The 25,722-nt window shown below is 40.6% G+C and overlaps 4 protein-coding genes across 4 annotated transcripts; 3 read left to right on the forward strand and 1 right to left on the reverse strand.

Annotated features, from left to right (window-relative positions):
• The first annotated feature begins 1,340 nt into the window (after positions 1-1,340).
• On the forward strand, positions 1,341-8,319 carry arid5a (AT-rich interactive domain 5A). The gene is made up of 7 exons (XM_058070918.1): positions 1,341-1,364; positions 2,233-2,306; positions 5,192-5,348; positions 5,421-5,473; positions 6,502-6,599; positions 6,677-6,827; positions 6,950-8,319. Exons 1-7 carry the CDS (start codon positions 1,361-1,363, stop codon positions 8,090-8,092), a joined length of 1,680 nt encoding a protein of 559 aa, XP_057926901.1. The 5' UTR covers positions 1,341-1,360; the 3' UTR covers positions 8,093-8,319.
• A 652-nt stretch (positions 8,320-8,971) lies between these two features.
• gins4 (GINS complex subunit 4 (Sld5 homolog)) lies at positions 8,972-13,135 on the forward strand. Its single transcript, XM_058070579.1, has 7 exons — positions 8,972-9,248; positions 9,354-9,440; positions 10,415-10,528; positions 10,608-10,705; positions 11,683-11,771; positions 11,856-11,946; positions 12,031-13,135. Exons 1-7 carry the CDS (start codon positions 9,156-9,158, stop codon positions 12,125-12,127), a joined length of 669 nt encoding a protein of 222 aa, XP_057926562.1. The 5' UTR covers positions 8,972-9,155; the 3' UTR covers positions 12,128-13,135.
• Positions 13,136-14,755: 1,620 nt separating this feature from the next.
• Positions 14,756-24,828, reverse strand: LOC131128683 (phytanoyl-CoA hydroxylase-interacting protein). The gene is made up of 6 exons (XM_058071769.1): positions 24,778-24,828; positions 24,372-24,458; positions 20,934-21,107; positions 18,987-19,161; positions 18,678-18,795; positions 14,756-18,593 (listed from the first exon to the last, which is right to left on the reverse strand). The coding sequence occupies exons 3-6, from the start codon at positions 21,099-21,101 to the stop codon at positions 18,047-18,049; spliced, it is 1,008 nt and encodes a 335-aa protein (XP_057927752.1). The 5' UTR covers positions 21,102-21,107; positions 24,372-24,458; positions 24,778-24,828; the 3' UTR covers positions 14,756-18,046.
• On the forward strand, positions 15,608-16,792 carry ppp1r3c2b (protein phosphatase 1 regulatory subunit 3C2, duplicate b). The gene is made up of 3 exons (XM_058071770.1): positions 15,608-15,629; positions 15,699-15,758; positions 15,882-16,792. The coding sequence occupies exons 2-3, from the start codon at positions 15,739-15,741 to the stop codon at positions 16,726-16,728; spliced, it is 867 nt and encodes a 288-aa protein (XP_057927753.1). The 5' UTR covers positions 15,608-15,629; positions 15,699-15,738; the 3' UTR covers positions 16,729-16,792.
• Positions 24,829-25,722: the final 894 nt, after the last annotated feature.

A 25,722-nucleotide genomic window follows, 5' to 3' on the forward strand; every position in this document is an offset into this window, starting at 1 on the left:
CATAAAAATAACAGTCATAAATTCTAGTAGCTTTGAGCCTGTCTCAAATACAGCTTGTATTTATCTACTCAAATATCAGATAAAACAGGCATTCTATTTAATTTAGAAGAGGCTTACATATTTACCTCACTATGATCTGACACGGGCTTGATAATTTCACATTTTTAAAAGATTCTGCCTAAATATACAGTTAAGACGTTATTCTGGCAAAACAGTGTATTACCTAATCTAGAGCATTCTAATAAACTATACATTTAAAACATTGCATAAATTCCACCTGCAATGAGAAAGTGTAAAATTGATTGGAGAAATTGTTGGGAAAAAAAAAAACATGTATAAGTCGCTCCATGGTATAAGGCACAGGACCAGTCACCCCAGTGAAAAAAAGTGCAATTTATAGTCTGGAAAATGTGGTATATTAAAGGGGACCTATTATGCTTTTTCCACTTTTCTAACCTATAAATGTATTTGGAATGTTGTATTCTCGTGTTAAAGAATGCCAAAGTTTCAGATAATGACGTTTGCGCATTTAGAAGTGAGCCCTAAAAGACGTTTGTGACGGTTCAAATCACTATGTTTCAGAAGGCATGGTCAGACCGCCCCTTTGTGATGTCACAGAGGAGCGTACTTCCTTACATGGGCATAGCTGTAAGCCAGATAAGGTTACATCACATGAAATCCAAAGAAATACAACTGAATAGGTGCAGATTCTGGAAGAACTATAAAGCTTTATGTGCTGGTTATTGTGTGTTGTTGCTCTATAGGAGTCCAAAACCCAATACAAAGGGCTGTAAAATGAACATAATGATATAAACGAGTATTTATTTGACATTTATTTGCAGGATGTATGATGACAGATACTCTAATTGACTATAAAACAATATATATTAATATATAATTGATAGATAAAGGTTTGTTAAGTTGGGTGCACATTCATCTTCGTCCTTCTACTCAAGTAATAAAACAATAATGTGTGTATAATTGTGTGTATCTGCAGTTATTTAATATTCAATCAGTCTTTGTTTATCAATTCCCTAGACTTATTTGTCTTCTGTTTTAGTATTCCTTATCTTAATTACATCTAGATGCCCCCCTTTTTTTTCATCTGAGTTTTTTTTTTTTGGTGTTTTCAGATGCAAATTAATTGAAGATATTTGGCTGCACAAACAAGACATCTGCCTGTATTGTGGGTGCTTAAAGAGTACAGAAATTGAAATGTAAATACTGCAATCGGAAAATAATGTCATAAGGTCATATGTGTGGTGTCAACCAATGAGAGAGAGCTGTTGGAGAGACGTTATGCATCCAGTTGAATTACTGTCACAAAACAGAGACGCCTCCTCTTAGAAGACAACTGGAGATGGGTAAGAATCACTTTCAACTTTATTTTGGTTCCTTCAGCCAGTTATTTAGTTCCAAGTGAAGTTGATTATTAGTGTACTTACACAACAAATTATGTCCTATGAAAATCATCTGACTATGATTTCATGTGAAAATGCTTGTACAACAAATATAGTACATTGGGTCACAAGTGCAGTATTTCTGACTGTATTCTGAGTAAACTTCAGAGAAAAATTAAATGTGCATGTTAATATTAATTAATGTAGCTATATTAAATTGTGTAAATAAGGCAAATAAAAGTGGTAAAATAATGTGTGATATAATCACAATACAGTATATCTCCAGTACATGAAATAGAGAAGTCGGATATTATATTGAAAGCAGAATTACAATTTGAAGCCGCAGTACAGGAAGCAAGCATTTTGGTTTTACACACAAATGCTAGAACGACACCACAGTTGAGAGAGCTGGGAGGTAGTACTATTCATTGTATTTAAAAAATTGTACTAGTCATTGTTTCACCACCATCTGGTATTAAAAACCCACCAGCCACTTGATGTACTTTAATATTTTGCCTCTTTGACAGTATGATAGAGTAAAACTACAATGATACAAATATTAAATGAATACATCTGACAGGATTAATCAAAGCTGAGCATTATTATATTGCATCTCCATTTATACAATAATATCATACAGTGCTGCACATTGCTACACAAGAGGTTGCTACACAAGAGCGTGTTCATGAGCAGGAAGTGGTTTCCTACCTGTGGTTTCATATCAGACACATTCGACAATATGTTCATATAGCCATGTGTCAATTTAAATTGGTTGCATATATGATATTATTGCATTTGATGGAGAAATGCTTATTGTTTTCTTGTTGTTCAGCTCATGAGGTCCAAAGTGTGACGGTGGTCGATGAAGAAGAAGAAGAAGAAGACAACAAGTGGACTGCAATCAAGGTAAGAATGTGTTGAAGAAACAAAGGTCTGCAGTTATTTTCATCAGTTGGTGTGTGACTGCAGACATGACTACACATAGTCACATTTTCATTTCCCTTTTTTGCTGAATTTCAGGAGCAGTGCAAATTTGAAGCACTGACCGTACGTGTGGTTTCATCTTGTGAAATGACTAACAAGGAATGTGTGATTCTTCTTTGAAGACACAATTTGGTCTCCTTTGTACAGGAACTGTACTTATTCTTCTGGTAACTGAATGTGCGCTGCAATGCGAGAAACACAAATTGGTTCATGAAATTTCCCAGGCAGGTGGTTTCTGTGGCGACCTCTGAACTGTCAGTAGCATCCACCTTTAACACTGACATCACCCACGTGTGTTTCCCCCTCAATTTTGTCTTTTAGAAATCTAATTAACATGTAAACGCGCTTCTTTTTCCTTTTCCACCAAAGTGACCACACACGGAAAAAAAATGACATGAGAACACCCTGTACATGTATGATTATTCTAGATATTTACATGGAATATGGCAAACATATTTAGTTGAACTACATTGTAAACTTTTATCTCTTGCCAATCAAACTTACACCACCTAGACCAGGGGTGGGCAAACTTTTTGACTCGCAGGCCGCATTGCTTTAACAAAATTGGTGAAAGGGCCAGACTATATATTTTTGCACATAACAGTCCACCTAGAATTATTGTATCTGTAAAAGTGTCATGCAATCTGCTATATGTTCTTGTGCCCCTTTTTTCAGGAGCACTTTGTAAACAGCAGACCGCATCAAATAATGAAATTGATAAAACAGATACATAAACCATCAAAAGGTTTGCTCAAGCCATGATGCCAGGTTGTATGTTAAGTTTCAATGGAATACTTTGGAAAGAACGGGCGGGCCGTATTCAAACACTTGGCGGCCCGGATGTGGCCCCCAGGCCGTAGTTTGCCAACCCCTCACCTAGACCATGCAGGTGGTCAAACGTACAGAAATATTTACTTTGATTCACTACAGATGCTAAAATGAATCTAATGTACCAGGTTTGTTGATATATGGTAAGCTAACAGCACATTTTGTCTTTGTGTTCTAGGTGACAAATTAGTGTAATATTTAATAATTCATTCATTCATTTTCTACCACTTATCCTCACGAGGGTTGCAGGCGTGCTGGAGCCTATCCCAGCTGTCTTCGGGCGAGAGGACTGGTCGCCAGCCAAACACAGGGCACATATAGACAAACAACCATTCACACTCACATTCATACCTATGGACAATTTGGAGTCGCCAATTAACCTAGCATGTTTTTGGAATGTGGGAGGAAACCGGAGAACCCGGAGAAAACCCACGCATGGGGAGAACATACAAACTCCACACAGATATGGCCGAGGGTGGAATCGAACTCCGGTCTCCTAGCTGTGTGGCCTGAGCGCTAACCACTCGTACACCATTCAGCCCACAATAAATACCAATACAACACATTTATGAGCACAGAATTTCCATTTTGGATCACAAAAACTACATCTGTCGTGAGAGAAGAGCAGCACTGAGGGGTTCAAACAGTGAAACGTCAAAGCTGGAAACAGCAGATGAAGGCTGACTCACTTGGAGCTCGACCAGTGGCCCGCACCTTCACTATTACTCACTGTGCGGGCCAACTTCTCGGAACCAGGAACCACAGAGAGGAACTTGATTCAAGATGAAACCACTTTGAGCTGTTTGTTGTAGAATGGCTACCATAGAAGAAAAAACATGAGTTGAGTCAAGCAAAAATATTGGTAGCGTTCAGTGCGGTTTCTCATACATCCATTCAATCGAAAGTGATGGTCTGATTGGCAATGTGAGGTTTCATGTTTCAATATCGTCATCCTTTTTTTCTTCCTGGCAGCAGTTGTTCAGACTCTGATTTGGGAGTCTTGTGAACTTTTGAAACACTTCTAATAGAAGCTTCTCTTCAAGGAAGCTTTTTCTTTTGCAAGCTCTCCCTGTTTCATTTCTCCTTTCTTGCAGACCACAAATAGTGACATTGTCAATTTCAAACACTGAGGTTGTGGGCAGTCTGATATGTGCAACAGTTAAGAAATTATTCCTGCTTCTGAATAGAGTTTTAACCCAAATTTCTGCAAGACTAACTTTTGTCCAAACACTGGTGATAAAAAAAAAAATCAGTCATTTTATTTTAAGCTTTCATGTATGCAATGTGGGTTCTCTCCAGGGACTCCGGTTTCCTCCCACATTCCAAAAACATGCTAGGTTAATTGGAGACTCCAAATTGTCCATAGGTATGAATGTGAGTGTGAATGGTTGTTTGTCTATATGTGCCCTGTGATTGGCTGGTGACCAGTCCAGGGTGTACCGCGCCTCTCGCCCGAAGACAGCTGGGATAGGCTCCAGCATACCCACGACCCTATGAGGATAAGCGGTATGAAATAGAAAATAGATGTATGGATGCAATGTGTTGTGCACACCTGGCCCTTGACAATGTTGGCCCTTTTATGAGAATGAAATGAATATTATGAGGAAAAATAAATTAAAAGTTTAAATTAAAGAAAAACATTTTTTTAGTTGTAATATTATGAAAAACCAACAAACCACAAATAAAATATTATGAATTAATTAATAAGAATCATTGTGTGTGCTGCAATAAATGTCTTTTAGACTTGTGGATAGGAAGTTTAGTTTTATCTGGAATCAAAATAGCAGCTTCTGTTATTGCTATGATTATTATACAATAAAGTATATATGTATATATAATCTTATATATATTTAGTATAGTTTCATGTTTGGCTTCCAAAATATAAAAGTGGCCCTTGCATCAATTTCATTTATTTTTAGTATGTGGCCTTTGGTGGAAAAACTTGTCCTCATGCATGTCCAATGTTTTCTCCTAATTAGACATCTCCAGCTATCGAGGTCGATGACAAATATGACAAAGGACAGGGAAGCGGCCTGCTGCAGATGGAGGAGAAGTCATTTGTATCAAGTCTGCATTCCTTCATGAAGGACAGAGGCTCGCCCATTGAAAGAATCCCACATTTGGGCTTCAAGCAAAGTGAGTTTGATCGATACAGTACAGACATGACTTATTCCAGCCAGTCAGTTACTGATCTATTTCTACTTTCAGTTAACCTGTGGATGATCTACAAGACAGTTGAGAAACTAGGTGGCTACAATTCAGTAAGTAGTTCATTCATCAAGGTTGTCATTTTCAGCCTTCAATGCATGTGCCAATACTATTTGCACTGTTAATTTCTTCACAATTCAAACAAAATAGTCTGTATAAAATGCATCCGACTGATATGACAGTGATGTTTTGTGGCATTTAAAGGTCGATTAACCACTTCTCATTCTCAAACGGATCTGCATGGAACATGAGAATACACACTATGCCCATGAAATATATTTTTTTCACAAAGCATTATTTCATCCACAAGTTACAAAATGAGTATCTTTTTCTAAATACTGTATTAAACTCCAGTACTCCCTATTTGTGTGTTTTTGTTCCAATGGTTCAAAGCAACAATGTGCTCAGTAGAAAAGAACGGGGGGTGTCACCACAACCCCATTCAACAGACAAATAATAAAAAACTCCCTCCGAAAATTACATGTGCCACAAAACCAGTTGAATTACTATATACATTATATACATTATTGTAATTTTGTGGTCTTTATCAGTGCTATATACACACACACATTTACAAGCCAATTTATGATTGATTTATGGTCCTTGTAATTGTTGACAGACACTCTTGGGATTTATTTTTGCCATTAAATAAACACATCAAAGCAAGAGCTTGTTTTACATGTAAACGACAACGTACAGTAGAACCTTTAGCGGTTGTACACAATCCAATTTATACAGATTTTCAAGATGAAATAGTTGAAATATATACAGTATAGTCCGTTTCAGGATCAACTGTTGCCATCACTAAACCTTTAATATTTACCATGTATTACTCAGTAACATTTTAAGATTCTTAAAGTCCATATAATGAGTGTAAAAATATAAATATTGAATTTTAATTGTCTCACACATGTAAAAAGGTTAACTTTTATGATGTTTGGTGAATTCAAATGCAAATGCATGCAAATGTCGTAATGCCTCATAGAACACATCCTAGTAGACTTTCCAAATTCAGAAGCCTCCCAAGATGAATTATATGATGAACATAATGAAGCTTGTAACAAAGTGATGTCATCAACAGGTGACGGCAAGGCGTCTGTGGAAGAAAGTTTATGATGAACTTGGCGGTAGTCCTGGTAGCACCAGTGCAGCTACATGCACTCGCAGACACTATGAGAGGTACTTTAAGCCTCTTTATTTGTTATTATTTATGCATCAAACCAAATGGTCAATAACACAGTGTGGTCATGTTGCAGGTTGGTGTTGCCCTTTGAAAGACATCTAAAAGGAGAGGATGATAAACCTCTGCCTCTCGGCAAACCCAGGAAGCCGTACAAGAGGAAGGGGAAGGTGAACAAAGCTGAGTGGAAAGGGAAAAGAATCCAAACAGACATAGGAAACGCTGAGGTATCATGTTGTGATTGATGAAAACTTTGTATTGTATTGATTTAAACTGTATTATGCCGCAACCCTAGTGGGGATAAGCGGTATAAAAAATGGATGGAAGGATAAACTGTATTATTTTACAGGGGATTCCAGAGGCTGCCAGTCAGACTGGAGCAGCGATGCCCCCTCACCAGTCTACTGTCTGGCCGGGTACTGCTGAAAGACACCATTTGGACTGCTTCCAGCCAGACCAGCCTCTGACCCCTGACCTTTATACATTTCCCCACCATGTGCATGGCTCTGCAGCAACCCTCTGGCCTGCAAATTTGCCTTCGGCTGCTGGAGAGGTCATCTCTCCTCTTGAGAAAAAGAAGCGAGTGGCTCAGGCCAGCCTTCAAGTCAAAACACTGGGGAAGTGGAGAGACAGGCCCTCTGTCATCCAACGCTCTCTCTCTCCAGCCTCTTCCAGCCACAAGTGCAACTCCTCTGATGGCTCACCTTGCCCTCCTTCCTCTTCCTCCTCCTCCTCTTCCTCCCGGAGGGCCTCCCCATGCTCCATCTCATCAGAGGATGCTCCTGGATGCGATGAAAGCAAAGCTGATATGGCCACTTCCAGCACTCTAAAAAGCACACTCAACCAAAGTGAGGACATGCCCATGAGACAGATCTGCAAAGATCCTGCAGGACAGAATAAAGACAGAGGCAATGTTAACTCCCCAAAAGCCAAACCTCACATGAAAGACTGGAAGCCAAAAGGAGGTGGTATCAACCTCATGCATCCTTTTTACTCTGCTATCAAAGTTAAATCTGACTGTTCTCCACCACCCTCCTCTAGTTTCGTTAAAGTTCTTCCCAAGTCTACTCAACTCCCACGGCCTACTCCTATTTGGCCAGGTTACCGAAGCCACCAGACCACTTTGACGCGTTGCGAAGCTTCTTCTCTGAAAAACATCCCTCTGCCTCTGTGGCTTTATCAAACTGAAAAGTGGGAAACCCTCAGGGCAATCCCTACAAAGGTTCCTCCCACCCAGCACACATTATCTCATAACGCCTGTGTACTGCCCCCTTATGACAAATCAGACTCTCATCAGCAGACAACACCGCACCACCCAGCCTTTCTCCCCAGAATGAGAATACCTCAGTCTCAGCTCATGTATCGCCATGTTCCAGGCAGTGCAACTTCTTCTGCTCTCATTTACCCATATCCATATTCCATCCCTCTGTGGGGGCCCCACACTGCATATACCCTGCCCACCGTGAACACCTTTTATACTCACAAACTGTGATTCTTTACGTTTTAGCTCCAGGCAACTACAATTTCAGGAATATTTTTATGCAATATTTCTATGGAAACTGGAACATTTGACATGTTCTCTCATTATTAGAGGACCACTGCTAAAATAGTTAATTGTTGTGTGCCAGTGTGACCTTATACCACATGGAAATCTTTATTTCATTGGCATAAAATCACACAATGTGGCTAAATCTGACTCTTGTGTGACTGGATGGTTAATAAAACATGAAGCAAACTGGGTTTAATGAACATTCTCTTTTGTAAAATAAAAAACTATGGGTTTAATTTCCAGAATCTATGTTACCTTTCACTATTCTCGTCTCTTTCAAAAAAGATAAGATCAGCCTTTATTGGTAGCAGAAGGGAATTTCCATTTATATTCAAGTAATGCTTTTTAAAAGAAATATTTAGTCATAAAGTAATAATATGACCTTCAAACATCTCTTGAACTTTCTATCTTCGGTAATGGATTAATTTTATTTGAACATTCATCAAGTTAAATTCACAGTTCCACGTGTCCGAAAGAAGTAGGGAGAAGCAAATTACATTAAATTTGTTATTATATCTTACAGTATAGTGGACTTTTTTACAGTATTGTAGACGATATAGCGTCTTTAAACAGTGCCATGCTCGCGTTTATTTTTCAGCCCTGGTTTTGGTCTGCAGGAAACATTACTTAATTAAATCGCCCTATAAAGAAAATAATTTGGTGATTAACAGAATCATATAACATTCATTAAGCATTTTCTATTAGTGAATCAAGTGGTTATGTACATTTTATTAATGTAAATCGTAGAAGGACCATGGGACGCTCTGCCTTGAAGGCGATTTTATGGATCGAAATAGTTGGACTTCTCGCGAGACTGTTACAGTGGCGCGAATAAACAAGTCGCTTTCCGTGTGTCTTACGGTTAGCTAACATAACAAGTTATGTAGCAAACATAGCAAAGCTCCTCGCTGATTAACTCTGTAGACCATATTTCAACGGACTGGCATTTACTTTACGTGTAGGACTTTGTTTTTGGTGGCACTGGCATCTTAATGTCACTGAAATCATGTCGGACTCTTTCTCTGACAACGACAACAGCCAAGAAGAACGTCAGGACGATGACATGACCCCGGCGGATCTGATCGCTAAACTAGAAGAGGTGAGTGAGCTGTGAATTGTAAATAATGTAAATAATTATACAAATAATATTCGTATAATACATACATATAAACGGCCACCGTTCCTGCGTTTGTGTCTGTCACAGGCCTGGCTCAATGAGAAGTTCTCACCAGAGCTTCTCGCAAACCAGTCCGAGGTGGTGGAGTGTGTCATGGAGCAGCTCACTCACATGGTATACTTTGTATCCTTATTATAATCCTTTCTTAAAATTTTCTCCACTATCTTACCAACATAACAGCATGGAGTCGGAGCAAAATGAAGTTCCCTAAATGAAGTTGTTGTCCTTAAAAAAATAAATAGTACTGTACTGCATTTTATGATCCACTAATGTACCCGTGATAACCAGTGTCAGCCATAACAGGCACGATTACTGTATTGTTTCTGTGCAAAAGGGAAGCCATCCAGGTCAAGGTGTTCATCAAAAAAAATTGAATAGAGAGCAAGTGGCATCTAGTGTTCCAAGAGGCACACTGCATATGGTCGATAATGGCAATGAATTATATAAATACGGACGTCACAATAAAAATGGAGAAAACTAATTATTTCAATAAGATGACAAATTTAGGGTGTGATCATACTGATCAGCACAAAATTTGCTGGTAATTCTGGAACCACACAATTTAATTGAAAACATTATAGTTTCTGCATTTGTTGTTCAAGTATTTATCAGTAATACAGTGAAAATGAGGCGAAATGTAAATGCCGCATATACTTTGCAGGTCGATTTCAGTGTGTGCCGCAAAATTTTCTGCTTGCGTGCCTAAAATGTTAAGTTGGGGGCTACTGTGGTCCTAGTAAAAAATAGTTAGTCTGGAGATCTGGTATTGTACTTACAAAACATGCAGTTACACAACATGTCTTGTCAAAGTATCTTCCTGCTGGAGAATATTGAGTGAATTGACTTGTGAAGCAGCACCCTCTGCAGGATTAATATCGACAACACACTTCCTCTGCAGATATCCCCATCCAAATTGGGGGGCACCTTAAAGTTGCCATAAAAATATATTTAGAGTTTAAGTCAGACAAAGTACGAAGCAAATAGGTGGGGATTTACTGTATCGGTGTCACATTTGGCGATCATAAAACATTTTGGGGAAAAAAGTGTTGCGTCCTCTTGTGTTATTGCTCATCCCTTCCCTCCACCAGGAAGAGAACCTGCAAAGGGTGAAGAAAGGCGACGCCAAGGCCAGTATCCATCGCATGGAGATCGACCGCATCCGCTTTGTGTTGTGCAGCTATCTACGCTCTCGTCTGCAAAAGGTCAGCCAGACAATGAGAGCTTGTACCCAGGTATTAGGTGCATTTGGTCTCACAGCCTTATGTTTGTTTGTGTGTTCAGATTGAAAAGTTCTTCCCTCATATCCTTGAAAAAGAGAAGTCTCGCAGCATAGGAGAATCATCACTGCTTTCTCCTGAGGAGTTTGCCTTTGCCAAAGAGTGAGTAGACCACCCACAAGTGCAGTGAAACATTCAAATCAACTGCCCTTAAATGGTACAATTCTGAATTCCACCAAAATGTTTAAGAAAAGTATGCTTTAAAGTGGGCCATTAACTTGCAGGTTGAATTGTCATCATGTGTGACATCATTGGCATGTTATTGTTATGTTATTCTATTGTACTTTTGTTGTGGAGCTCAGTAGAGGCCGGACGTGAGGGCGGCGCAGGGACACTCAGCATGTCCCAAATTAATGGGACGTGGGCGGGGGCGCGCTGCTTCTGGCACCAGCAACAGTTTGGCAGATATTTCACATTCATGTTCACAAAAAACAGTCACGTGTGAAATGCTGATGACAGATTGAAATATTTTCCTCTTGCTGGGAATGACCAAATACAATTACAGTGATTTCATTTGTAATACATCCAATCATTTTCTATGCCACTGATCCTCACAAGGGTCACGGGTATGCTGGAGCCTATCCCAGCTGTCTTTGGGCGAGAGTCGGGGTACACCCTGGACTGGTTGCCAGCCAATCACAGGGCACATATAGACAAACAACCATTCACACTCACATTCTACCTATGGACAATTTGGAGTCAGCAATTGACCTAACATGCATTTTTTTGGAATGTGGGAAGAAACCTGAGTACCCTGAGAAAACCCATGCACGCAGTGGGAAAACACCACACAGAGATGGCCAAGAGGAGAATCGAACCCAGGTCTTTCCGATCTCCTGACTGCGTGGCCTATATGCAAACATGCTTAATATTTTTGGGTTTGTGTGACAGATTTACATTATTTCTAATGGGAAGGGTTTGTTCGTTTTTATTTGTTTTTCGTAGGACCTTTTTTGGACCCCCACTTAGTTGGAGATCAACAAAACAGGATTTCTTGCGCTTGACTTTAGAGGTTCCCTTTATTTTAGATAGATGCTTGGTGTTTAAATCCCAAATCAGTGTGTGTTTGTTTTCTTCAGATATGCTGCAAATACAGAAAGCCACTTGAAGTCTGTGGCACTGACCCACATGCCCCCCATCCTGCAGACACTTGATATGCTTAAAGCAGGTACAATCCCCAAACCGGATCTAGTTTTAGCTTTCATGCTCTTTTAAATTCACTTTAATGCTTCTTATTCTGTCGGCGACTCAGTACCTGCACCATGCCTGGACTCCTTTGTGTTCCTGCGGGTGAAGGAGAGACAAGAAAACATCTTAGTGGAGCCCGAAACAGACGATCAAAGGTACATTAGAACTCTCTCTGAGCATAAGCTTATTTATTTTTTTGGGATCAGCCTCATCATTAATGATCACATTTCTTCTCCCAGAGAGTACGTTGTGGATCTTGAAGAGGGCTCACAGCATCTTATGCGCTATCGAACTATTGCGCCACTTATTTCAAGTGGAGCTGCACAGTTGATCTAAATGCCAAGTAAAAAATTCCATTCTGCCGTTCATGCCCGTGCACACACTCCCAATTTTTTCCCCCTGCAGATCTTATTATATAAGCCACTGCTTTGTAGTGGCATCTGGATTTATTTTTAGCTCTTCATTTCTTTTCCTTTTTTGCATTGTTTCTTGGCAACAGTTTATTTATAGAGATGTTGTGTTCATAAGCCACATTGATAGGTGGTCCTGGAGAGGCTAATGACTTGACAACATAATGTAACTAATGCATGGGTGACATGGCCTCCAAGAGGTCACAACATATGAACCATGTAACCTTTCTGGACACAAGCAATGGAAATGTCTCCATATTAAACTCTGATGGTTATACGATCATAATTACAGTCACACAGGTGTAAATGTCTGCAAGACTGAAGTTCATCTAATCCTGTTAATCAGGATCGATCAATCAGGATGATTGGATTGTTTTTGGGGTGCACTGAAAGACTTCAAAGGTAAACATGTCATGCTTCTCCAGACATTGTAGTCCGTGTTTACTCGTCCCAAGTACAAATTGTCAAAAACTCATTATTTTCACAGCTAGCGAAGACTAAGACATTAGAACTCCCCCTGAACTGGGAGAGTTCTGCTTCAACACATGCAAGAAAAATGGTGGCATTGAAGTTGGCCAAAATCAGCTATATTTTGGCATCATAACAAAATGATTGTCAAAAGGGAGATTAGGTCATGCTATTTTCAACAAAGTGATGGATTAAAAGAACCCCCCAAAATATGTGTGTGCATTATGCTTGTACCAAGTCCTACAAAATTCCAATGTGACTAGGCAGTACCTTTTCTTAAAATTAGCTACAGTCTCTCTGACTCGTGAAAAAGGTTCAGTCCAGTCATGTGTGTTTCATGTTTGCCCTTTATACCGTGTGCAGCCTTGTCTTCTCTGAGACATAATTGTTCTAATAGTGCTGTTATGTAATTTTCAGCGGGGGCAATCAGTGTTCATTGTTTGCCCTCACTCAAATTGCCAAGTAATTAGACCTAATGTGTGATTATAGAGCACTGATTGAAATGAGCTGAAAGGCATTATCTGCAGAAGCAGTGCAATAATCCAGGGTTATTGTTAAGGATACAAAATGTTGTTTTGGCAGGCCATTCAGTGTAGCATTGTAAGCAAAGAATGTTGAAGACTGGATTTTTTAAAATATTGAAACATGAATGAGTATGATAATTTCATTTTACTAAACTGTTTTTTTCATCATTTATGCCTTTTTTGAAATACTCCCTTGTGAGACTAATAAAGGCATATCTCTCTCGCTATCTCTCTTTTCATTGCCTCCCACTGGTCTGCAACCTATATAGGTGAGCCAACATTATAGTCTTAATTTGCATAGCTGGCCATGACAATATTATCTCATGTGTTTAAACGTTATTTAACAACAGAACATGACTTTATTGACTTCTGGGTGTTGGTTTCATTTTGATATTTAAAAATGTTCAAATGGTAAAAGCCTGATTAAAAATGACAAGTGACGTCAAAGCAGAATTGAAGGCAATACATTCAGGTATTTCCCAAAGCTTGCCAATTTTCACGACAATGAAGTCGCTTGCAACGCTGAAGTTGTCCTCTTATTTGCCAGCTTCCGATACACAATTCATCTAAATGTACATATTTAGATGCTTCTGGAGCACACATTCCATATTTGACTTGGTCCACTTTAGTAACCACAGGACCATTTTTTTATACTGCTGTTCCTCACTAGGATCACAGGCATGCTGGAGCATATCCTATCCGTCTTTGTCCTTGGGTACACCCTGAACTGGCGGGGGAGAACTGGTAGTGCCAAATCTAAAAATAAATTAATAATAGGTAGTTCTAAATGGCCTTGTGATTGGCTGTGACCAGTCCAGGGTTTAACCTGCCTCTCGCCCGAAGTCAGCTGGAATAGTTTTTAGCATACTCACGATCCTAATGAGAAGAAGCGGTGTAGACAATGGATGGAGAGCGCCAAATGTATCTGTGGTGGTTTGAATGGAATTAATGTCTGGCACTTTTTCAATAGATCTGTAACTTTAAAATGGTGGTAATTGCATTTTAATTTAACTTTTTATATATATGTTTTTGATATTTGTCCAAATAGCTCGGTATGTGTCAGATTTCCAGTGCACACTTTCACCCAGTGACTGTTGCATGCAGGTTTGACACATGAGATGACTGACATGCTGAGAGTGGCTTGTAGCCCTCCCTGCGTCACACATGCCAGCAAACTCTCGCACAGTGATCCCTTCGGGACACAAGCCAGCCTGCAGAGCTCATGGACAGAGAGCCAAGTTTTACACAAATGACCTGCTCTGACTTTGTTAGCTCGTCCACAGTGAGGATTTGCAGGGTGGGTGTGGGGGGTTATTTAACTAATAACTAATTAAAGGGGACCTATTATGTTTTTCTATTTGTTCCCCCCACGGCCTATACCCAGGCATGTCACTCCGCTGTGATTGGTCACACTCGCAAGCGCTACCGAGTCCTTCCGGAAAGCTGCTGAACCCCACTTTCCAATTTTGTAGATATAAGAGTTGATAATAAATGAATATACAAAAATAAATGAAAAGTGGTTAGGAGCTACTGTTAGCCAATGAGGTACTGATTGGAAACCCATGAATTGCCATGTATGAACCCAAAGAATGGTAACGTAGGTTCGCGTTTATTGAGTGCAGACAATCTTGGTTGCAGTGGAAAAGTGGTCATTAAACATTGTACGCGGGACAACCGCAAAAAAAATAAAACTTAATAAAACAGACAACCACTTACCTACACAAAATAAACACAGTAAGACACTGATAAATGTAATTGTTACTTACAGCTTGCGTGTCTGACTCTTCAACATGCCCATGTTGGAAAGCCATTGGGCTTCAGCAACAGTTTGGCGGACAGTCCAGCTTCGCTCATGTTCACAAAACCATCCCATATTTTTCTCTTGGTGATCGGGAATCTGAAACTCCAACCACTTTTGCCTGATGTTTGCCTCTTTAGGATGGTTAGTTTTCTTTCAAACCTGTGCAAATACTCCTGGAAACCATTGCTCAAATTCTTCAACAAACAGCAGAGCAGACGAGGTCAAGCCTACAGGTTGTACCCGGGTATGCCCAAAAATGTATGTGGACATAGGAAAAAAACTCTCTTAAACTGATAAACTTCAGATCCATCCCAAACTTCCAAATGCACAAACCTCATTATCTGACTCTTTGTCATTGTTTAACACAAGAATACAATATTCTAACTACATTTATAGGTCAGAAAAGTGGACAAACATAATAGTTCCCCTTTAAATTCTTGAGTTCGGTCTCAAAGGTGACACAATCATCCTTTTAATGTAAATGATCTGATAGCTGCCTCACAAGGAGTTGTAAAATAGCATTAGAAAAACGAACTGGTCACAAGACTAAAGGGGGCAGGAACATGATAACTGGGGGGGTATAAATAGTCAGACGTGCAAGATTGCACTGTGGGTAAAGGGTGGACAAAGAACCGGTAGGACAACTGTTAACTATTTTCATTTTAATTCTGTAAGGTTTTATCCACATAATGTTTTTCTCTTAGATAATAAAGCACACCCCTAAATCTGCACCAGACCATCAGTATGGAAACATCCAGCACAAAGTAAGAACTTGTGTGTTCATCAACTTGTTTTAACCCTCTAGTAATTGTTAGATGTGCATACAAGCTAATCTGCATTCGTAGTTGCAGAACAATTTGAAGCCACTTTTTGTTGTTTCTTGTTAGTATCCTGCCTGTCTTTGGCCTGGGATCAATGGCACAGTCATCTGGACTAATGGAGATTGCAGTCAGACTGTGTTTAAACCAACGTAAACAACTGTGTCCTCATGTTTGGGTGCCTATCCTGAAGCCTTTGCGACCCTGCATCCGTCCTGCAGTTTCAAAACACATATGCTCTGACATCTTATGCCAAGACTACCCGATCCAGCCGCTCTCATGTTCCCTTGAGGACTTTGATGAGGAGGGTGTTTTTGCTCCGGTCAAGAACAAGCACGTGGCTTTTGCTGACTCCAAGGGGTGGTCTTTGGCGGAGGTTCGAGTCTTTTCTAATGAGGAGGAACACTCGGACCTGGACCCGCTGCCCTCCCTCCAGGGTTTGGGGAGCATGACCGAGGCTGGTTATAGCTGCACGGTCAGCACCTGCTGCCCAGGAACACGGCTCACACTTGGTTTCCCGCAGCCCTCTGCTAATTTCCATGTCTTTCGTGCCAAACTTGCTGAGAGCATGGTAACACTGGAGAACTGCACGGTCACTGAGCAGGCCCTCAGAGGCACAGTCCGAGTCCGAAACATCAGCTTTCATAAAGATGTGCGTGTGCGCATCACTTTTGACTCATGGCAATGCTACAGAGATGTGCCCTGCACTTACCTGCAGCAGCGCTTTGGAGGGCCGCACACAGACATCTTTGAGTTTGACATAGCCATACCTAAAGTCCTTGATGCAAAGAAGAAGATAGAATTCTGCTTAAGTTATTTACCTGGAGGACAGAGCGACACATTTTGGGACAACAACAATGGACAGAACTACACAATTGATGTGTGTGTGAGCTCACATTTTTGTCACAACACATAGAAATGGGAGATGTTTGAAAATAAGTCGTTTTATTTCATGTGTGTTGTAATTGCGATGTTATTAATAAAAGACAATAATTTCAATGTGTGCTTGCTTTGTCTTAAAACAATTATTTGATATTTCTTTGTGAACAACCTATTTATTGTGTGAGTCTACACTCACTCAGTGCCCATTCTTTGCTGTTAAGTAACAGCAGGGGATGCCTCTTACTTTGGGCATCTCTGGGATTCCCAAATAGGTCAGAGATTACTCACTAGGGACAAATCTAAGCCCCGTAGCAAACTAATCTTAGCTCAGATACACAGGCCCACTGATAGCAGGATGCTTTGTGCTCCCATTATCATCAAAAAAGGTGTTACAATAATAATAACAAAGAAAACATTTCAGACAAATGAAACCAAAAACAACATGAACACATAAATACTAGGTATAGTAAGTGTATAGTGTGGCTTGCCAGCACCTGATGAGGACCTGTATATGTTCCACAGTCCAGTATCAGCCTTTTGGGCCACCGTACTTGAAGCTACATGGTACAGCAAGACACGTGTTTGTTCCTTCTATTTCCATATATTAATGCAAACATCAGTCTGAAATTATACATCAGTTAGCACCATAACAGACAGGGACTCAGAGGGTAGGTTGAAAAGAGGTAGAAAAGGGGGTGTGCTGTTGATTGTCCTGCCGTGACTTGTATTACTTCAGTGGAACCTCCAAATTCAAACATAAATTATCCATAGGTATGAATGTGAGTGTGAATGGTTGTTTGTCTATATGTGACCTGTGATTGGCTGGCGACCAGTCCAGGGTGTACCCCACTTCTCGCCCGAAGACAGCTGGGATAGGCTCCAGCATGCCCACAACCCTGTGAGGATAAGTGGTATAGAAAATGCAAAAAAGAGGATTTGTAAGCATATATTTTGATAGATTTTTTTGTTTGACTTTGGAGGTTCCACTGTACTACGATCAAATTTTCATTTTTTGCGGCACCAAACATGTTGCACCCAGCTCAACCACAGCCATTGCTACCTTCACACTACATCACTAACTAAAAAATACAGTCAAGAAACCAAGAATCACTAATAACCTTCTTTAGTGGTTTAAGCAGCTGTGAATGTAAATAGAATATATTGTTCCTAGATGCCCATGATAGAGGTATGTGATATATAATTCTACTGGATACTATCCTAGCCCGGGAGGGAGGAGAAGGGAAAGCAGCATGCACACCCTCCTTGAGATGGTGGGTGTTTTCCTCTGGGTTTTGGCCTACACATGATGATGTCTTTCAGCATCGAATGCTCGTCTGACCCCCAAGCCCAGCTCATCGGCCCACACTGATGTTGCACACTTTACAGCTCGGGTCTTTCTTGGCGTTCGCCGTGGTCAAACTCTTGAGCTGATGGTGTCCGCTGATCTGCTCTACAGTACCCTGATCCAAACTGACCGGGTCAGTGAAAAGCACCTCCAGGATAACGTCACTGGCGTGGCAGTAGACCGGCTCATCCCCTGGCCTCTGCGGGGCAGTGTACGTCAATAAGGGGTTGCTGGCCAAGTCCAGCAAGGGGAGACGGCTTCTGCAGAAGTGGTCTCCTGCTGAGCCCACTGGGGCCAGCACCACAACCACATAGTGGTAGGCTGTGTACATGCAGTAGAAGTCAGCAAAATACAACGAGATATTGGGGTTGAGCAGGTATCCAGCTGGGATCTGGAAGCGCAGGGGCCCGTATGGAGAGTCTTTGGGGGGGAGGCCTGTGTCAAACTCAGTATTGCAGCTAAAGAAGACTCCTTGCAGTTTGCCATTGATAGGAGAACCATGACTCCCGCTGGTGTCTTTAAGGGCTGGACGCATTAGACCTTGACACTCCTTTCTAATCATTTCAATGACAAAGAAAGTGTACTATAAACATCACTGTATTATATCCAATAATTACACATCCTAATGAACTGCTTACCTGACGCAGTCAAAGTAATCTGAATGCTGGTTGCGATAAAACACAGAGAATTTCAGCAGCCTTCCCGCAGAGCCTGTGGCCTTGTCAAGAAGCTGCTGGAGGTGTTCTATGGCGTAGTCTGCAAAGTTAAAAGGAGCTTGATAATCATTCAAACGTCTGCACTGCTTTCAAATGCTAATGACCCTGTGCTGAAAGAGATTGTTTTTTTTTTCCTCGCCACTTCTGCACTGCAGTGTTTTTGTCTTCGCTTATATAACTTGAGCTGCTTAGGGCATATATTAGCATCACTTTATCTGTCAGGCATCTCACCTCCTGTGCAGAACTCCACCACTTGGCTCCACTCTGACACAAGGTAGTCGCCGTCTGGTTGTCGAACCGCTGTCTGCACAGCAACACAGTACTCTGTGCGGGGGCTCAGAAACCAGTGTCCCCTCACTGCCATCGGGAGGGGCACGGCCTTTGCCACCAGTTTGGTCGGCACATCCTGGAGGGTGGAAAAAGGTGTACCTTGTACTGGTCACTAGATTAAAAATTCACATTCATATTCACAGACAGGTCTCAGTTAACCTAACATGTTTCTGAAAGCAGGATACCGAAATAAGTGTTCAAGTACAAGGAGGATATGCAAACGCTATACTTGGATGTTACAAAGGAGATTCCAACCTGGACCTCATGACTGTGATTTACTTTCAAAGGATTTTGGAATGGCTTTGTAATCAAGCATTCCCTTCCATTGGGTTTGCAGTATTACCACCATATTCCAGTTCCAATCCAAGCGGCTGTAATGAGGAGATATTTAATCAAATCAGCTGCTGTGTTTTGTTTGACGCATTATACTCAGAGGCTGGATAACCATAGCAACATTGATGATGTAACTGGGTTTGTAGCCTTTAATCTCCATCCAGTAAACAGGGACAAGCCCTGCCTTGACTTTGTAACTGTAAATTGCTATTAAATTGGGTGTGAGGTGAGACGCCCAAGAAAGAAATTAATTGCTTATAATAATTGTATATTATAAGCCTATAATATTATTGTGGCGTACAATTGCAGACACCATGTAAATATAAAGTCAAAAATTTGGCGCTGTAGCTGATGTCTGGGCTCAGAAAACAAGTACATTATTTTAGCAATTAATAGGCAATGGCAATGGTCTTCACTTCTTTTAGGACATTAGTGTAAAGCATTATTGTTCATGTAAGGCAGGGATGTCCAAAGTGCAGCCTGTGCCTTGATTTTTACTGGTCTGTGACACATTGCAGAACTAAAAAAAAAAAGCAAAAATGTGTAAAATAAAGCAAAAATGGAAATTTAATACACAGTTGTCTGGCTTACTTACTACTATATACGATATAAAGGTGATCATATGGGAGTTATTTCATGCCTACATGGCTGTAATAATGTTAAAAATGTATTTAGAAGGTCATAAACATTCTATTTCTACACTTTAACTGCAAAAATATTCAATTTAAGAATAAGGAGTCCTACTTGGTGCATATTCACTTATCACGGTTGGATCTGGAATAAATTACTGCATATATCTCCTCATATTTAAGTCACTGACTGTTTTTGAATTCCAGTAAAATAAATAATACGTAAAATATTTTGAAGGTCTGTCATTAGTGTTGGATTTCTGCTGGACCAATCCAGGGTGCACCCCATCTTTCGCCAAAAGTCAGCAAGTTGGATAGGCTCTAGCTCAGGATAAGGGATAAGTGGTAGAAAATGAATCAATGAATGGATGGATAGGTGCAGACGTTAAGCTGTCTTCACTCAGGCTGTGCACAAAGCTGCTCTGACAATAACATAAAGTCACACTTTGATGGAAAGTAGCTTGAAGCTAAAGTCAATACAATTTAGGAGTAATCGTCCATGGGAAAAAAAAAACAGTACACGAGTCTCTGTTGTGCTGGTGTGAAATGAGTTAAGGGAGTGCATTCGAAGTGATGAACACAATAACCGCTCTGACTTGCATCTGTATTTGTGAGTGGTTTTTAAAAAAAAAAAGAAGAAGTGAGTCACAGGCCTGGAGCTGTTGACTACACATGTTTTTTTTCGTTTGCTTCAATTGGAAGTGACTGAAAGGGCGCACTCGCTGTTTTCTGGGCTGAGATGAGTGTGGAATGTCTGTTAACCTTACCAGACCTCACAAAATACACATTTAACATGTTGTTTAAGCCTGCTCCTCTTCTGTCAAAGGGCAAATCTTTCTCAGAGCAAATGAGATACGAAGGCAAGGAATCTTATTTCAGGTGTTACCCTGTGTTTGAAGCGATTGGGATCCCTGCACTCCTTGCGACTCAGGTCAATGAAGAAGTGAGTGGCTCTGGCCGTGTCCTCAGAGGTCATGTCCCACATGATGCGGAACGAATCGCACGTCACCTCGCATATTTGGATGTTGCACGGCGTGGAGAGAGTGGTGTCCATTTCTGTCTGGGGGTAGAAGAGGATATTACAGCAGAAAGTGCATATCATTTCTGAAAACCCTTCCATTAAGATCACTGTCACATCCTCCACAAGCATAATCTCTTGAGCCCAGTGAATATTAAAAATGTAAATATATCTGCTATATATAGACATAGATACAAACAAATATTGGGGTTATTTTGCAACAAGGGACTGTGGAATCTGAATCATCCTCAAATTATTCATTTGCTATAGTTAACTTACTGTAAATATTGTATTGTTTTCTTTCTTGGTTATTTTTAGAATTTGTGATGTTTTAACGTGATTAATTAATTATGATGACCCATTCATTTTCTACCGCTTTTCCTCACAAGGGTGCTGGAGCCTATCACAGCTGTCTTTGAGTGAGAAGCGGGGTACACCCTGGACTGGTCGCCAGCCAATCACAGGGCACATTCAGACAAACAACCATTCACACTCACATTCAAACCTATGGACAATTTGGAGTCACCAATTAACCTAGCATGTTTTTGGAATGTGGGAGGAAATCGGAGTACCCGGAGAAAATCCATGCATGCACAGGGAGAACATGCACGAAACTCCACGCAGAGATGGCCGAGGGTGGAATTGAACCCTGGTCTCCTAGCTGTGAGTTTTGCGCGCTAACCACACAATACACTGTGCAGTAATTAATTGATTTAATTAATCTCATATTGAGGGCTACACAGTGTAGGAGTGGTTAGCGCGCAGGCCACATAGCTTAGAGACCCGGGTTTGATTCCACCACGGACATCTCTGTGTGGAGTTTGCATGTTCTCCCCGTGCATGTGTGGGTTTTCTCCAGATACTCCGGTTTCCTCCCACATTCCAAAAACATGCTAGGTTAATTCGACTCCAAATTGTCCATAGGTATGAATGTGAGTGTGAATGGTTGTTTGTCTATATGTGTCCAATTGGGATAGGCCCCAACATGCCCGTGACCCTCGTGAGGATAAGCGGTATAGAAAATGGATGGATGGATTTTTCAGTCATTAGACCAAAAACTCTCAGATGATGCTTCATTTTCACGTCTCCTATATCTGCTACTCACCGTTCCTCACTTTGTCCTCCCAACTACAATATTGGCAGCCCATCAGCTAATGATCAGTCACAGTGTTGTATTTGAAAGCAATAAATACTCTAATCAAAAGCCCCCAAATGATTATGCCATGTGTATGTAATTCCTGAGCAAAACTGTAGGAAACATTTATCAGCATTAAAAAAAGAACTACTGGTAGTCAGTATTTCAAAAGCAGAGACAAATAGGAACAAAACCCAATTAACCTTTCATTTGTGGATGTGCCTTCTTTTTGTCTGCAGCTTTTTGTGGTCTCGATTGCCATTTCCTATCATTATGTAACATGAGATGCTTCCAGATCATTCCACATCTTTTTGTAATCACCTTCATCGTAGCAACATGCCAGCAGCATCTTTCCAGCCATCTCCTCCATAATAAGCTCTTCTCCCTACTTGTATTGTACTTTACTGTACAAGTAGTTAGTTGTAGTTGTGGTTATTGGTGGGGCAGGACAGAACAGATTAGATTTAGGTACAAAGCCACAGCAGAAGGTGATGAATCACTACTTGGTTGCCCACTAGCCATTTGATCCACACTGCTGCACAACGCCTTGAATAGCAGGCTGAGGTCAGACGGATTTTGATGTATGCTTGATTTGCTGTCCGACTTATTTACGGCATGATTCTATCCCAACCAAGCCAACTCTCTAGCACGGAGCATTATGAATATGTGTACCTAATATCAGTCTACTGAGGTCTTGACCAGTCACTACATGATGGACAGGCTGCAGTAGCTCATGTGTAGCCTGTGAACTGTAAAGTCCATGCGTTAACTCATGCCCACATGGCGCCCGGGGAGAGAGATGTTTGCATCACACACATGTGTGTTTCCACGCGGTTTCATTCCAATAGTTTCTTTCAGGAATAGAAAGTGGGCCAAGAATCGAGTCTCACAGGATAGTCATCAAAGCTTGGCGTCTGTGAGTGCTCCACTTTGAGATCCAGTACATGTGAGCACAGTTCAAACACAGGTTTCAAACCACTCACACAACCCTGTTGCCCTCATTTGTGCATTGGTCTGTAAAAAAAAAAAAAAAGCCAATTTTCTCAGCAGCAATGCAAACTTTAATAGCCAGCTGCTCCAAATCAGGCAATTTGGGTCTGCCTGATGACTCTGACTCAAAAACACCTCATTAGTGTAATTATTTGTGTGCGCATCACACTGAGTTAGATTCTAATCCACACAAAAATGTAATCATGTGCAAATATGCTACTTTCATTCCACACCATAGAAAGCATATAAAGCAACTCAGGTGGTCTTTTGTCGCTTCATTTTCAGATACAATTATTGCTAATGACTTTAATTGTTGCATCTCAGTTTCCATTGCACTGCTTGTTTCATTTATTCGAAAATGTATTCCAAAGGTAACAGTTGGAAAAAGCAGATCATATTTAATCCCACCCTTTCTACATGTCACAGCTATTATTGCTAGTTTGGTATACATGTTAAATATTCATCCATTTTCTTTGCTGCTTGTCCTCACTAGGGTCATGTAGGTATGCTGGAGCCTATCCCAGCTGACTTTGGGTGAGAGGCCATGTACACCCTGGACTCATTCAGAGTCTCCACTGAACCTAACATGCATGTTTTGGGAATTTGAGCGCAAACTGGAATACTCGGAGAAAACACACACACAAGGATAACATACAAACTCCAAAACTGAGATGACCAAAGAGAGATTCGAACTCAGATGTTCTTGATCTCCTCACTGTGTGGCCAACATGACCACTAGCCCATATCACTATCCCACCGCGCGGCTACATGTTCAAAAATAGAGCATAAATTAAACTAACTAAAGAGATTAAATATAAATGAATATATAAATGTCTATTATGTCTATTTGTGACAAAGGTCGATGTTAGTGTACATAGCAAGAGAAAGCATTCAAATGACAAATATGTGATTACATAAAACTATTATAAATAGTAAAATACTCATATTAAAGGCATTGAATGTGTCAAATAATGGAAAAAAAGCCAGTACACATCAACAGAGAATAATGACACCAATTCCATAATACCGCATCTTCACTATTGGTCAGGTTACATCACTTAGAACATCAACAAACATGTAACATATAACACAACAAAGGATTGTAGGAAATCTCTGCAACTTTATACCCTGAACCAGTTATTTATCTTTACTGTCTCTAGTGCACAATAATAATTCCTTACTTGTATGATGGAAGAAGAGTTGGTATCTCCGTTTCCTGCTTCCGAGTCTCCTCCTGTGCAGTACTCCCTGATAGATCCCCCTGCAAACTGATTAGGAGGTGAAACCAGCACACAAGCTCCTCACTCTCCCTCTCTTTTTTCTCTCTTGTGCTTTCCGTCTGTTTCCTTGTGTGCGTGTATGTGTGTGTGTGTGTGTGTGTGTGTATGTCACACAAACACTCTCACCCTCTGCCCCCTCCATCACCTCATCCCCCCCTCCTGTGCTCATTTTTTTTGCTGTGGGCTTTGAACATGATGTTTATTTGACTCTTACGCAGCTGCACATGATGCATTCAGTGCTAAAAGAGGCGACCCAAAAGAGAATTGTCCAACTGCAAGCTCATCAGCATGTGCATACAGAACTCACCCGCTCGCTCCCACAAATGTTGACCTGAGGCGATCTGATCTGACACGTTCATAAATGTCACCTGACATGCGGTGACTGCAAAAATAAAGACAGTGGTAACATGCAAAAGATAGTTCATGTGATGTCCCTGTAAATACACTATATGTGGCGAACACAAAGCCATATGGACCTACTCCACTCTACTACCCTGCCCCCCTACTAGCCCATCCTCAGGCGAGTGATGCCCCAGTGTAAACCCAGAGTAAGCAGATTTCTGTTGGCATTAGTTGTAAGTGGGATGTTTGTAGCCCACCGGACAAACAACATTTAGGATTTCACCAGAGATTAAAAAAGCCATGTCAAGAGACCCCTTCACAGATTAATGCTTATAATATTCTTTAAACAGTGGGCATGGACATACAATAGGGATTGCAATAAAAAAGGCATTGACATACAGTATTATGTGCAGCCTCTGTAAACACATACAACAGAATATATGAAGATCATGAATAGATCCATTTGGTCATACAATATCCCCTTCATACTCCATCTTCACAATCCAGCCCTAAAGATGCCTTACACACTTATTAAATGCATTCAAAATTGCAAAAATTATAGGTACTTGTCACTAATGAATGATATTGATGATCAATGGAACAGATGAATCAGAGTTAAGGGCGAGTGTGACACTGCTTATGGCTGTTGTGGGGCCACCTCCACTTTCTGTGTTTTTCAAAAACATGAATAAATCATGTTGTGTCAAGGTTTAAAACGGTGGATTAATAAAAAAATGCATATTGAATTAAGCATATGTTATGTTATTTGCCTTAATTAAGCATAAAAATGGCTAAATGCAAATACAAATGTAAGGCATTCAACACCCATTCAAGGACACGGAATAATATGAAGGTGAACACTGGTCACGAGTCAGTAATGTTACTGTAATGTTTGGTGAGACAAACCTCT

The sequence above is a fragment of the Doryrhamphus excisus genome, chromosome 4, assembly GCF_030265055.1.
Source record: "Doryrhamphus excisus isolate RoL2022-K1 chromosome 4, RoL_Dexc_1.0, whole genome shotgun sequence".
Lineage (NCBI taxonomy): Eukaryota > Metazoa > Chordata > Actinopteri > Syngnathiformes > Syngnathidae > Doryrhamphus > Doryrhamphus excisus.